General features: G+C 36.0%; 1 protein-coding gene across 2 annotated transcripts in view; it reads right to left on the reverse strand.

Moving 5' to 3' along the window:
- The window catches only part of LOC150102791 (transmembrane protein 216-like), a 95,046-nt gene that overhangs the window by 61,750 nt on the left and 17,120 nt on the right, over positions 1-16,176 (reverse strand). For both annotated transcript variants that reach the window (XM_090399203.1, XM_090399204.1), the window contains exon 2: positions 8,852-8,868. In XM_090399203.1, the coding sequence (XP_090255329.1) occupies positions 8,852-8,868 (17 nt within the window). The remainder of the gene's footprint in view (positions 1-8,851; positions 8,869-16,176) is intronic.

Here is a 16,176-nt window from a genome sequence, read left to right on the forward strand (position 1 = left end):
AGTCTTCTTGTGAGGCCACAACATCTTCTCAACTCTTTATAGTTTGTTCTGACTTCCAAATCTTTGCCAATATGATTAACATATAGGTTAAACAGCAATGGCCCTAAAACAGACCGGTCAAGACCAGTCAACATACAAAATTATAGATCGCAATCCCATCAACTCGCAAAAGAATAAGGTGTGTAAATTACTGAAAAAAAGTAACTTCCTGCCCTAAAGAAACAGTAAACAAACTCAAGCCCTTCCACGTTAAAACACCCAGGATATATGGAGCACAAAAAATTCACAAACAAGGTACACCCTTGTGCCCTATTGTGATAGTATAAATAGTCCCACATACAAACTGGCTAGACATTTAGTTAAGCTACTAGCCACTCTCACAAACAATTCTCCCTCCTTTGTCAAAAATTCTACCCACCTGAAAAGTATTTTAGAACAACACCATACCTTAAAAAGTTCAGACATAATGGTGAGTTTTGATATCACCTCGCTATTCACAAATGTACCATTAATCGAAACCCCTTGATCTGATAAAGTCAACCCCCCCCCCCCGATATATTTGAACTATTTAAATTCACAATACATGCAGAGCATATTTCACATGGAAAGGGAAAATATATGAACAATTAGATGGGGCAGTTATGGGCTCCCCACCGTAGTCAACTTCTACATAGAACACCTGGAAAACTAGCTATCAATACAACCACTCTCAAACCAATGCTTTGGCTACGCTATGTTGACGAAGTGTATTTGGCCACATGGCCTAGGCACATTGGATACATTTTTGGTGCATTTACATAGCCAACACCAAAAATCCACTTTATAATGGAACTGGAAGCTAATAACTGTCTGCCCTTCCTAGATACAGTAATCACATGTCTTCCACATGGTTCCTCATCATTCTCAGGTTTTCAGATAACCCACACATACAGAGAGAAACTCAGGTGATCAGTTCTGTGCAAAGTAATCTAGATATGAATATCAAAGCGATATAAAGGGGTATAATAACTTCTTTATCTCTGTTCTTCCATAACCAAGTAAACCTTATGAGCTATGCTGGCCACTTTGCAATATGCTCTCTAAATTTTAATTCACTATTGATCATCTATCTTAAATTCATAGCCTCGTGGATTTGGGAGTGACTGCATATACGAGGGTGGTCTGAAAGGTTCTCGGCCTAACAATGAAAAAACGAATTTATAATTTCAAAATTATTTTTATTTTTCAACATAATCTACCTTAAGACTAATATATTTATTCCAGTGATGCTCCAGCGCCATTATCCCATCCCTGTAATGGTTCTCAGTAAGATCTGCAAAATACACATCTACAGCGGCAATCACCTCTTGATTCGAAAAAAAACATTGACCAATGAGGAAGAGTTTTAGTTTTGGAAAGAGAAGTCAGAGAGAGCCAAATCTGAGAAATAGGGTGGATGTTCCAACAATTCATAGTTAAGATCCCTTAATTTTCCCATTGCCAAAACACTTTTGTGGGCAGGTGCATTGTCCTGATGAAAGATGATTTTTTTCTTCTGCACACTGGGTCTTTTCTCATGAATTTTTTCATCTAGCCAGGTTAAAAATCAGAATAATATTCCCCGGTTATTGTTTTACCCTTTTCACGATAATTAATAAACAAAATGCCTTTAGCATCCGAAAACACTGATGCCATGACCTTTCCTGCTGATGGAACTGACTTTGCCATCTTTGGCGCTGAACAAAAGGCTTCTGTTCACTGTTTTGACTGCTATAATAAATTTAGTTTAATCCTTTATCCAAGTGTGAGCAAACAAAGTTTGCGCCTGAAAGTATCTTCAGGACTGGGGTAAGGTGGTACAACACCAGGGCACTCCTTGCAAAGGTGGAGCAAGCTACCAACACTCCTATCTCAGTATCTCCTTGCTGATATGTCTAATGTTATGCATTAAGGGAAGGGCCACAACCCAGACTAGTTTCGACCTTTATTGAGGGTCTCTTCAGTGGGAGCCAGGCCCAAGTGGAGATACCAGGCAGAAGCATTAGCAGGTCATCTCTACCTAGGAGTTGCCAAATGGTATGCCACCCTTTTTTAATAAATTACTCTGGATTTAGAGAAAGATGTTGAAAGTTTATTTTTCACTTGGTTAGAGTATAATAAATTTAGTTTAATCCTTTATCCAAGTGTGAGCAAACAAAGTTTGCACCTGAAAGTATCTTCAGGACTGGGGTAAGGTGGTACAACACCAGGGCACTCCTTGCAAAGGTGGAGCAAAATCAAAATAAAAAAAAAAGTTTTGACTGCTGTTTGGATTCTGATGTATAATGGTGAATCCAAGTCTTCTCATCCATAGTAATAAATCAATGAACAAAATCATTTTATTCTTATTAAAATGCTCCAAGCACTGTTCAGAGATTTTCATGAAAGTGCGTTTTTGATCTGCTGTGAGCAAGTGCGGCACCCATCTTGTGCAAAGCTTTTTCATTTACAATTCCAAAATATATCCTACATGTTCTTTTGAAATGCCTATAGTCTCAGCAGTTTCACGCACTTTGACTTGCTGGTCATCCAATACCATATCGTGCACTTGATCAATTATTTCTGGTGTTGTTACACTTTTTGTTTTGGACATCCATCACATGGATCATCTTCGAGGCTGGTAAGACCATGTTTAAACTCGGCGGCCCATTTCTTAATTGTCGAAAATGAAGGAGAAGAATGCCCATAAACTTTTATGAACTTCGAATGAATTTCTTTTGCCATTAAACCTTCTTTTACAAAGAATTTTAAAACCGTACAATACCCAATTTTATCCATCTCAAGGGATACAGACAACACTTTTGCTTCAGACAGCTGTATAAAACAAATTACTTGATAGAATGACTTGCAATTTCACATGGATGCTTATGACAGATGTACCAACTTAGAAAAAGAAAAAAAAAAAATCTTGCCAATAGTGTTGCCATCTATGGTCGAGGCTGAGAACTTTTAGGCCACCCTCGTATTCAGTTATCAAGATGTCAGAATACTGATATTAATTTAAAGTAATGTAATGCTTTGAAATTTAAATTGCAGAGAAGTTTATAATTTCATACTCTTCTAGGCTTAATTATTTTCCTATGATGTCCCCTTTTATTGTTTGCATTTGTACTTTTCACATCATTTCGTGGTTACTATTATACATAAACACTGTTCTCACATCAATATACGATATCCTGCCATTTCTTTCGTTCTGTTTCCAGCCATTTGCTTTGTTTCATGGGATGGAGTGTGTATGTGCAAAGGGAAGGATCTATAGCAAACCTTGTCTTTAACAAATTATTTCTCTCTCCCTAGTGGTCTGCTATAACAGATTAATCTTATCGATCTAAAGAGGACTAATTAGACCAGCAAGGAAGAGTTTTAGTTTTGTAAATGAGGCAGGTGAATGTTATGCCTCCAACTAGTAAAAGTGATCATATAATGTGAACTCAGATAATAGCAAATCACAAGGAAGCATTATTTTAAAAAGAAGTCTTTGTGGAACAATATTAAACTGAGAGAGTTGCATGAAGCTGTGTGTTACTATGAGAAAATGAATGACAGAGAAATCATAGTACACTGGAAGTGTCAGGAGTGTGCTGAAGGAAGCCACAAGCAATTGCACCATCAGTTAGGAGAATAAATTGCAGGGAAATTACAGTCATGAGCAAAATGTCCGAGAAAGAGCTGAATAAAAAGATGTTATGGAAACAATACTGGAAGAAATGTGAACGAATCTCAGGAATGCTATAAAGAACAGGTCAGGAGAGTGACACCCACAGTGAGGAAGGTAAAATCAGACTGTGAAAAGAAGTTAGCTGAAAGAGACCAAAGGAAATCTGAGAGAATATTCTTTCACTATGTAACAAATAAGAAAAATAAAAATGGAAGGATAACCACAGTGAACATATTTGGTAGGAAAGTGATGAATGCAAAGAAAATAGTTGATTTATTAAGTAATTACTTTGGAATGATAGTAAGGTATATATTCCGCATATAACAATTCTTCGGAGGCCAAGGTGAACTATGAGGATGGTCTGAGAAGTTCTCGGCCTAGCAAAGAAAAAACGAATTTATAATTTCAAAATTATTTTTATTTTTCAACATAATCTCCCTTAAGAATAATATCCAGCGATGCTCCAGCGACATTATCCTGTCCCTGTAGTGGTTCTCAGTAAGATCTGCAAAATACCCATCTACAGCTGCAATCACCTCTTGATTCGAAGAAAAATGCTGATCAGCGAAGAAAATTTTTAGTTTTGGGAAGAGACAGAAGTGAGAAATGTGAGGAATAGAGTGAATGTTCCAACAATTCATAGTGCAGATCCGTTAATTTTTCCATTGCCAAAACACCTTTGTGGGCAGGTGCATTGTCCTGATGAAAAATAATTTTTATTTTGCAAACCGGGTCCTTTCTCACGAATTTTTTTATCTAGTCTGGTTAAATAAATGAAAAGCTAACTAAAAATATTATTTCTTGTACAATCCATTCTGAACAACTAGGAACACTAATATTAAAAATTGGAGAATCCATAACAATAAAAATAATAGTAGCCTACGCCCCCACCTCAACAGCCGACAAAGAAGAAATGGAAAATTTCTATGAACACCTACGAGAAACATTACTGAAAAAAACAACATGCACAATGGTGTGTGGAGATTTCAATGCAAAGATTGGTACAAAATTTAGTGAAGAAAAATACATTGGACCATGGGGGAAAGGGGAAAGAAACGAACGTGGTGAACTCCTGGCAGAATTTGTAGAAGCAGAAAGGCTGTACATTATGAATATTTTCTTTAAAAAGATAACAGGAAAAAGATGGACTTGGCAATCTCCAAATGGAGAGACAAGAAACTAAACTGATTTCATCCTAACAAATTGCAAAAGAATAATAAAAAATGTCGAAGTCATTGGGAAAACTTACTGTGACATTCATTCAGACCACCGTCCAATAAGAGCCACTCTCAAAATACATAAAAAAAATGAAGAACGCATATGAGCACAGTCCAACCATAAAAAACACTCAAAACAGATAAACCCAGAAGAATTTAGAAAAAAGGTGAAAGAAACCGACTGGAAATTAAAAAATGACATCGACGAAGATTTAACAAACTATAACAATAAATTAATGAACTGCAAAGAAAGAACCTTATATGAACTTCCTCCTAAAACCAGGCAACACCTATCAACAAGAACAATAGAACTATTGAAGAAAAGAAGAATACTGAAAGATACAGGAAAAGATCATCTAGAATATCAAATTATTTGTAAACAACTGAGGCAGAATATCAAAGACGACTATAACATATATAGAACAACAAAATTGGCAGAAGCAGATAGGCTCCGCAGTAGTCTAAAAAAAGTAGAAAAAGAAATAAAACTAAAGCAACCACTACCGTCAGCCTTCATAGACAATCAAGGAAACAGACACACAAACAGAGGTGAAATGGCAAAAATAGTAAAATCGTTTTATGAGAACCTTTACTCATCTAAACAAGTAATCACAGCTCTAGTACCAGAAAAAATTTGGAAAATCTGGAAATACCATCTGTCCTACCTGAAGAAATAAAAATGGCTATCCACCATATGAAAAATGACCGACCACCAGGAATTGACGGTATAAAATCTGATGAATTAAAAATGGGTGGACAAATATTTTTTACAGCTCTAGCAGAAAGGTTTACCTGATATATACAATTAAGGAAAATACCTACTGAATAGAAAACATCAAAGACCATAATTCTGTATAAAAAAGGTAATAAAGAAGACATTAGTAACTACAGATCTATCTGATTAGCACACACACATAAAATATTCACCAGAATCATTCTAAACCGAATACAAGCCTCCATCAATGAAAATAGCTGCAAAGAACAGGCTAGTTTCAAAAAAGGCTTTTCAACAATAGATCACACTCAAACTATTACTCAGCTAACAGAAAGATGCAGAGAATACCAGATCCCACTTTGTCTTCTTTTTATAGATTTTAAAAAGGCATTTGACACTGTTGAGCATAACACAGTATTCCAAGCTTTAATAGAACAAGGCATAGAAAAAGCATACATCCAACTCATAAAAGATATCTACAAAGAAAGCACAACAAATATCACCCTTTTCAATCACCCGATTAAAATTAACTTAAGTAGAGGAGTACGTCAGGGTGATGTTTTATCACTTAATATCTTCACATCTACTCTGGACAGCATTATTTGAAAAATTGACATGAAAGATGGAATAAACATTGATGATGAAATATTAAATATCCTATTATTCGCTGATGATGTGGTATTAATATCTCACTCACCCAAACTCTTAGAATCAGTGCTGAATAACATAAGCCAAAACTGCCAAAAAATTGGATTGGAAATACACCCTGACAAAACAAGATGGATGAAAAACAAATACTGTAAAGATCATACAATCACTCTAGAATTTCACACCATCGAAAAAGTTGAAGAATACATCTACCTCGGCCAGTCCATAAAAATGAATAATGATATATCAAATGAAATAGCAAGGAGAAAAAGAGCTGCTTGGATGGCCTTCAACAAAATAAAATCAACAATTACCAACCAAAACATAGATATAAACATAAGAGCCCATCTTTTCAATAGTCACATCTTACCAGCATTAACTTATGGCAGTGAAACATGGAACACAACTTTAAAAGAAGAACAAAGCTTAATAACAACTCAACGTGCAATAGAAAGAAGAATATGCAATATAAACAAAATAGACCGGATAAGATACACAGAAATCAGGAAGAAGTCTGGACTCACAGATATAATAAAAACAATCTACAATAGCAAAAGAAGATGGGCAGGACATCTCGTCAGAATGAGAGACAACAGATGGACAATCAGAGTTACAAACTGGTATCCAAGAGATATCAAAAGGAAACCTGGAAGACCCAATGATAAAGAAAGTTGAAAGAAAATGGAGAAGAAAGGCCCAAGACAGGAATAGCTGGACTCTTTACGACCTGCAGTCATGGAGAAATCCTGACTGAAACCACAGGTCCATCAAGGTAAGTCTGGTTAAAAGATCAGAATAACATTCCCCGGTTATTGTTTCACCCTTTTCAAGATAATTAATAAACAAAATGCCTTTAGCATCCCAAAACACCAATGCCATGCCCTTTCCTGCTGATAGAACCGACTTTGTCTTCTTTGGCGCTGAACAACTGGCTTCTGTTCACTGCTGTTTGCATTCTAGTGTGTAATGGTGAATCCAAGTCTCATCCATAGTAATAAATCAATGAACAAAATCAGTTTTATTCTTCTTAAAGTGCTTGGAGCATTTTAAGAATGAATTCAGAGATTTTCATGCAAGTGCGTTTTTGATCTGCTGTGAGCAAGCGTGGCACCCATCTTGCGCAAAGCTTTGTCATTTGCAATTCTTCATGCAAAATATATAACCTACACGTCCTTTTGAAATGCCTATAGTCTCAGCAATTTCACGTACTTTGACTCACCAGTCATCTAATACCATATCGTGCACTTGATCAATAATTTCTGGTGTTGTTACACTTTTTGGACATCCATCATGTGGATCATCTTCAAGGCTGGTATGGACATGTTTAAACTCGGCACCCCATTTCTTAATTGTCGAAAACAAAGGAGAAGAGTACCCATAAACTTTTATGAACTTTGCATGAATTTCTTTTGCCGTTAAACCTTCTTTTACAAAGAATTTTATAACCGCATGATACCCAGTTTTATCCATTTCAAGGGATACAAACAACATTTTTGCTTTAGACAGCTGTATAAAACAAAGTACTTGATAGAATGACTTGCAATTTCACATGGATGCTTATGACAGATGTACCAGCTTAGAAAAAAAAAAAAAAAACATGCCGATAGTGTTGTCATCTATGGTCGAGGCTGAGAACCTTTCAGACCACCCTCGTAGATAAAAGATATAAATGGATGAAAGAAAGAAAGGTATTAAAGATATTGCAAGAGATACATACAGCAGTGTACTGGATGGGAAATTAGCACAGGTGCTAATGGAACGTGCAACACAATTCCTAATGAGTTCTTGCTCATCATACAAGGGACGAACTAAGGCTAATGCAGCCAATTATAGACCAATTTGTATCTCTGGAGTAATAATTAAGGCATTGAATGCCATTTAGGACCTGCAACCAGAGGTGAGTAGACAGCACTTGGTCCTTTACCAAAAATGGCACGAATTAACTTATTAATGGTAGACCTTACTTAGCAATCCTGCTTATGCTTTACAACAGAGCAACAGCATAGTTAGAAAGACGAATGAATATGCCATGATACTACTGGAATTTGCCAAGACATATGATGGGATTCCACATGGAAGTTTATTATAACAACTCAAGTGGATGGACATGCGAACAGGTTTGTGACATTGCTGACTGACAGGTGTCAGAAAGTGATGTTTGGAAATGCCTAGTCTAAAATAATGAAGATTTAGACATTCATGACCTACAAATCTCCCTAGATGAGTCAATGACTCCCTCATGATACCAATATAAGAATATTAATTTCATGATTACTGTAATGTGCTGTATTCTATTATTTGTATTCAATCTAAAAAAAGGTATGAATATACAAAATTTCCAGTATTTTCATGTTAATTCATTCTGTTATATTTTTGCATTATGAAGTACAGATGTGTTTATATCTGGGGAGAATCTGTCACCCAATATTTTCTACAGTCAATAGCAATATTACACATAAAATATAAAAATTAGAGAATTATAAACATGTTAGATAATACATATCATATATGTGAGCTTGATGTATATTAAGAACCCCTTACAACTACAATATAACCAGAGACCAGCACAGTAATTACTGTGGTTAAAAAGGATACAGTTTTCTCAGTATTTTCTGAAAAAAAAAAAAAACATTAAATACATATCCATTAATACCTACATTTTTAAATTATGCCACTGTACAATTCCTTTTTGAATGCTTTTACAAGAAGGAAAACAGAAAAACAAATAACAAAAAAAAAAAAAATCACATGTATGCATATAAACAGCTTAAATGTAAACATATGTAAAACTATCACGCTTGGTCTCATTCAACCTGTAGCTATCTGTCATACTGAACCCTAAAATAAAGAGAGTCTGGCAATGCACCCAACTCACCCTTTTTAATTACAGTGTAGTCATTAAATTCATAAATTTTCTATTTGGCTATACTATCAAAAATGAATTTTTCATAGTACTTGGCAACATTCATTTTCCTATAATTAAAGCATATCAAATTCATCTGCAGAGAAACCTGCTTCCCTCTTTGTAACTTGCCGAAATTGAACATCATTTGCAACATATTAATTTCACCCCAACCCCTTTCAACAGTATAGTAATACCCTGCTTTACAATGATCCACTCAGACTGCACTTTTCAATGATTATTAATGTCCATTTATATAACACTACTTTCACATTGTTGGGTTGTAGCAACATGGTACTCCAGTGAATCAACCGTGCTGTGCTATGAATTATACACTATTATATGATAGGTATAGAAACAGTGACATTTTTATGCTTTATATTAATGCCAGGAATATCCAGAATAAAGGAGATGAATTGGTGACGTGAAAGCATCAGCCTGTCCGAAGATTATTGGGATCTCTGAGATGTGGTTGGTGGAAGATGATATGATAACAGGAATAGAAGTAGCAGGGTAAGGGTCAAAGCTGTATAACTGAGAGGAGACCTCCATATAGCCTTTAAAGGAATGCGGAGAACCGACCAGGGCTTCTGACCTAATGTCCAATCCTCACCTTCTCGTGGTGCACCCTGTTGGGTATCTACTTGGATACTGAACGGACGAGGATGGGCTGGCAATTTGGGATTTAGTCGACCAAATTGTATTCTTATTGGTTAAACCAAAATATAGAATGATGGTACAACATGACAAAATTTCATGCCGGCTGGGGCGTCGCCTGATTATACAAGACCCCCGTTGTTTTCGCCAGGGAACCAGGGCGAACAGCGTAAAGTCAGCTACTGGAACAAATCTGAAAATAAACCCCAACTCAACATCACCAGAGTTAAATATCGGTACTATCAACATAAGAAGCCTGAATGGCAAAGAAATGGAGCTAGCTGAGGAATTAGATAAGTACCAGATCGACATAATTGGGGTGACTGAAACAAAAAAGACCAAAACTGGTGAGATCTTTCTGAGCAATAAATACAAAATGTTATATTCAGGCAATGACAATCAAGGAAAAGAAGGAGTAGCCATAGTATTCAACACAAAATACGAGGCTAATCTTCTTGAATGGCAGTCAGTCTCAAGTAGAGTAATGTGGGCAAATATGAGAATGGGGAACTGGACAATGAGACTTATTTGTGCCTATGGTCCCACAGAAGGTTCTACTAAGGTAGAAGTGGAGGAATTTTTTGAGGCTTTAGAAAAAGCAACTGACACAATGAAAAATGAAAAGTTGGTCCTTGTTGGGGATCTAAATAGCAGAGTAGGAAATGATTGTGAGACATACAAAAATATTTTGGGAAAATTTGGAGAAAAGAGCAAAGTAATAATAATGGCAAATATCTATTGGTTTTCTGCTCAGGACATGCACTGGTTATTACTAACACCATGTTCCAACATAAAAATGTGCACAAATTCACATGGAGAGAAGAGGCTAGGAATAAGAAAAGTCTCATTGACTATGTTATTGTTGATAGTGATGTTTTCTCCCTGGTGCAGGACACTAGAGTGTAAAGAGGATTTGAAATTGGAAGTGATCACTATTTAGTCTTGAGCAGGATAAAATTGAATTTCATATTGAAAAGAATAACATGTAAGAAAGTTTTAAAGCGAATAAAAGTTGAGCAGCTCTCAGATGTGAACTGTAGACTAAAATACACAAAGATTATTGAAGAAAAAATGAAAGAGTTTGAGAACAGGAATCAAACCTTGGAGATTCAGTGGCAAACTCTGAAGAAAACATTGATTGATTCTGCCAGAGAGGCATGTGGTGAGGTTATCTGTATGGATAAAAAAATCAGAACTCCCTGGTGGACACAGGAAGTTAAAGAGGCAGTGAAGGAAAAGAAGAAAGCATACCAAAAGTTCCTGTCAAATAAGTCAGCTTCTGCTCTTAGAGAATATAGAGACAAATGCAAGAATGCAAAACACTGTGTAAAACTAGCTAAACAAAAGTCATGGGAGGACTTTGGCAAGAATATAGAAAATAAATATCAAGAAGGTGGCAAAATATTCTGGAGGTCATTGAAGAAGCTTAGGAATGGAGGAAAGAGTGCTGTAAAAGGAATTAGAGATGATAAAGGTGACATGAAAACGGAAGAAAAAGATATCCTTGAAGTATGGAGTAATTACTTTGAAAAACTGCTAAATGAAACAAGCAGTGATGACAGCACAGTGGTAAAAAACACTGACCAGGCATGCAGTCAGGAATACATATCCATACTAGAAGTAGAAAAAGCCATCAAAGGCTTGAAATGTGGAAAGGCAGCAGGAGTAGATGATATTCGACCAGAAATGCTGAAGTATGGTGGTATAAGAGTCTTACAGTGGCTGCACTGCATAGTTCAGAAAACCTGGACAGAGGGACGAATTCCCGATGATTGGAGTAGAGCTCTCATAGTACCCATATATAAAAAGGGAAATAAAACTGCATGTGAGAATTACAGAGGTATTTCCCTACTGAGTGTTCCTGGCAAGATCTATGCAAGTATACTTGAGAAACGATTGAGAAGAATTGTGGCAGAAAAGCTTGGTGAAGAACAAGCTGGATTCAGGCCAAATAGAGGCTGTCAGGATCAGATCTTCACTGTACGACAAATAGTCGAGAAAGCATGGGAATATAACAAAGATCTGTATTTAAGTTTTGTCGATCTGGAAAAGGCATATGACAAGGTGCCAAGAGAGAAGCTATTCAATACGCTTCAGTTATATGGTGTCAATGGGGCATTATATCAAGCAATACTTAGTCTTTATTTGAGTTGTAAGTCAGCAGTTAGAATTGAAGGAAGTACAGGAAGATGGTTTAATGTTAAATCTGGTGTGAGACAAGGATGTACATTATCCCCTCTGTTATTCATTATCTATATGGATCACATTATGAAGGAAAGTGGTATTAAACCTGATATCAAAATTGGAGATGTTAATGTCAGCTCTTTGCTTTATGCGGATGATGTTATACTTCTAAATAAATCTGCTACAAGTCTGCAAGATTCTCTGACTAAATTGAATAGCTGTTGTAATAGATATGGTATGAAGGTCAGCAATAAAAAGACAAAGACAATGAAAATAGGCAGAATCATTGAAAATGTCAACTGTGTTGTGAATGGAGAACCTGTGGAACAAGTAAAACATTTCAGCTATTTAGGCACGATTTTTACTGAAGATGGTAAATTAAATATAGAAATAGACAACAGAATCAGCAAAGCTGGTATGGTGGGAAGTCAATTGAATAAATTCATATGGAATAAGAGAGAAATCAGTCGGAACACTAAATTAGCTGTGTACAAGACAGTGTTCAAACCAGTTTTAACTTATGGATCTGAGAGCTGGGTCAGAAGTAAAACACTTGCCCAAAGACTAGAGACCACGGATATGAGAGTCCTGAGAAAGATTATAGGCATGAACAGATGGCATCAATGGCAATATCATATTAAAAACGAGGATATTAGGAAAGAACTTGACATTGTCAGCATCCAGGAATGCGTTAGCAGAGCTAATCTCAGATGGTATGGTCACTTAAATAGAATGGGAGAGGAAAGATTAGCAAAACAAGTGTTCTCTGCCAGGTTGGCAGCAAAATGACCCAGAGGAAGACCAAGATATAGGTGGATTGATACGGTACAAAATGCTTTAGACGATAGAAATATAAGATCTGATAATGTTGGAGTCTTGACAAGTAACAGACTGATTTGAAGGAAAATTGTAGATAGGAAATTAAAAATGATGTAATTTTTTTCATGTAGTACTATCATATCCTGTACACCCCTTGAGGGTACATGGCAGGAATTTGATGATGATGATGATGGGTACAGCATTTTTCGGTAGGATAGGAAGGGAAAATGCGGTGGTGGAGTACTGCTTATGATAAGTGATGACTTATGCCTTCTAAGAGTGGAGGCTTTGGAAGGCAGTGACATTTTTGTTTTTGAAAGTATATGGTATGAGGTAGAGGTGGGCAAGAGGTGGGTGTTACTGCAAGCCAAGAGGCACAGAGGGTGGGGACCAGGAGATGTTGAGACAGTTGAGCATGGCAAGTGCAAGAAGAATGATTGGCGATATAAACATTATTTAAATTAAGGGAACATTGTTTAAAACCTTATTCGGTTTTAAAACAATGTGGGATTTAATATCCCCTTAATTTAAATAATGTTTATATCGTCGAAATGAAGCTTATTAGCTCTTTATATTTAAGTAACTTAATGGTTGCACCTGTTTGGAAACTCGTATAGCAGAGTATATAAGTTCTTTTCGCTATACACTTTGGTATCAATTTGGTCTAGCTACTCACTGATGAAGCCTCAAAAAAAGGCTGAAACCGGTCTGGGTAGTGACCTCCCACCATAATGTAATAACAGCATACATTTCCTAGGAAATGTGTTTTTACATTATGGAAAATACCTAAGAATAGCGATCAGAACTTCACCACCTTTGCTGCGAGTTGTCCGGTATTGTACTACGTACTAGAGTCACTTGCATTAGCTCACGCTTGATCGCCGATACTTTATAGTTTACTATATTTGGCATGAAACTCTCTGATTCCAATCTCTAGAGTTTCTTATTCGGTTTTAAAACAATGTGGGATATAATATCCTCTTGATTTGAACACTGTCTTGTATACAGCTAACTTAGTGTTTTGACAAATATCTCTCTTATTCCATATAAATTTATTCACTTGACTTCCTACTATAAAGGCTTTGTTGATTCTGTTGTCTATTTCCATATTTCATTTACCATCTTCACTAAAAACTGTGCCTAAGTAGATGAACTGTTTTATTTGTTCTATAAGTTCTCCATTCATGATGCAGTTGATATATTTAATGATTCTGCCTATTTTCATTGTCTTGTTATTGCTGATTTTCATACCAAATTTATTACAACAGTTATTCAATTTAGTCAGGGAATCTTGCAGACATGTACTGGATTTATTTAACAGTATAACATTATCTGCATAAAATAAAGAGCTGAGATTAACATCTCCAATTTTAATATCAAGTTTAATACCACTTTCTTTCATAATGTGATTCATGCAGATCAGCACTTCCCAAACTGGGGGCCATGAAATAATGAAAACAAATTTAAAATGTTTTAAGACTAAGTGTGCCATGTCAAATGTGTATGTAAGATGATAAAAATTAATATTTCATTTGATTTTTACGATATTCGATGTGTATGTTTTGTATTGAATATAAATACAATAAATATAATAATAATATATGGCTGTATTACAAATTTTTTTTCAATGGGGGCCGTGAAATATTTTAATTTTTCCAAGGGGGCCTTTACATCTGTAAGTTTGGGAAGCACTGATGTAGATAATGAATAACAGACAGGATTATGTACATCCTTGTCTGACACTAGATTTAACATCAAACATCTTCCTGTACTTCCTTCAATTCTAACTGCTGACTTATAACTCAAATAAAGACTAAGTATTGATTGATATAATGTCCCACTGACATCATATAACTGTAGCATTTTGAATAGCTTTTCTCTCAGAACCTTGCATATGCCTGAGATGAAAAGCCAAACGGCTATTTTTCTGGCGAGGTTGATAAGTTAAGGGGATAAAAAAAAATCCCTTATTGTTTTTCAGCCAGTAAGCGAAACTGGCTGAAAAACAATAAGGGATTTTTATCCCCTTAACTTGCATATGGCTTTTGCAGGTTTACTAAACTTAAATATAGATCTATGATATTTCCCACAATTTCTCAACTATTTGTCGTAAAGTGAAAATCTAATCCTGACAGCCTCTATTTGGCCTGAATTCAACTTGTTCTTCACGCTTCCCTTCCACAATCTTTCTGAACTGTTTCCCAAGTATACTTGCATAAATCTTACCAGGAACACTCAGCAGGGTGTACCTCTGTAATTTTTACATTTGATTTTATTTCTCTTTTTTGTATATGGTCACTATGAGAGCTCTACTCCAATCATTTGGAATTCATCCCTCTGTCCAAGCCTTCTGATATAAAAGTGGCTTGCAGTGCAGCCACTTTTATATGTCCATAATTCAGCACTTCTGGTCGAATCTCATCTACTCCCACTGCCTGTCCACATTTTAGGCTTTTGATAGCTTCTGCTTCAAGCATGGATAATATGTATTCCTGGATTGCAAACGTATTGAGTGTTTTTTACCACTGTGCTGCCAATGATTGTTTCATTTAGCAATTTTTCAAAGTAATTACTCCATACTTCAAGGATATCTTTTTCTCCTGTTTTCATGTCACCTTTATCATCTCTAATTCCTTTTACAGCGCTCTTTTCTCCAGTAGAAGACATCAAGATAAGGGTGGGACTAACAGTCTTCTGCACTTTATGTATACTACTGCTGCCAGGAGTATTAAGAAGGAGGAGGAGGAATTTCTGGCCTTGGTAGGCTGTCCACAGGTTATTGGCATTAGTGAGACATGACTAACAGAAAATGATATAGCTAATGGGATAGAATGTGAAAGGTATAGTGTGTTCAGGAGGGACAGAGAGAAAAGAATGGGAGGAGTGTTATTGATGATAGCTGATGAACTGCAGCCAAGGAGAATAGAAGATGAACCACAGGATAGTGAAGAGCACATTTGAGGCTATTTGGTGTGATATCAAGGCCAGCAGAACAAAATATACAGTTGGGTGCTGCTATAGACCAGGTGATGAAATAAATGATGAAGATAGTATGGATAGGCAAATATATTCAATTAGTGGAAGACAGGTAATTATTATGTGGGATTTCAACTATGGTAACTGATTGGAAGGAGGAGAGGACACATGGGAGGAAGGAAATGGATTTTATGCAGTTACTAAGGGATAACTACCTGAGACAGCATGTAACAGAATATACTAGGGGTTTGACAGTAATTGACCTAGTAATTACATCTGAGAATTTGACTGTAACGAATATGACCACATTGCACCAATTAGTGAAAGTGATCATAAGGTCTTGGTGGCTAAATGTGTGGAATTTTCAATTAAGACAGGGCAT

This window comes from Typopeltis vanoorti, chromosome 10, assembly GCF_054136105.1.
Source record: "Typopeltis vanoorti isolate ZY-2024b chromosome 10, IOZ_Tvanoo_1.0, whole genome shotgun sequence".
Classification (NCBI taxonomy): Eukaryota; Metazoa; Arthropoda; class Arachnida; order Uropygi; family Thelyphonidae; genus Typopeltis; species Typopeltis vanoorti.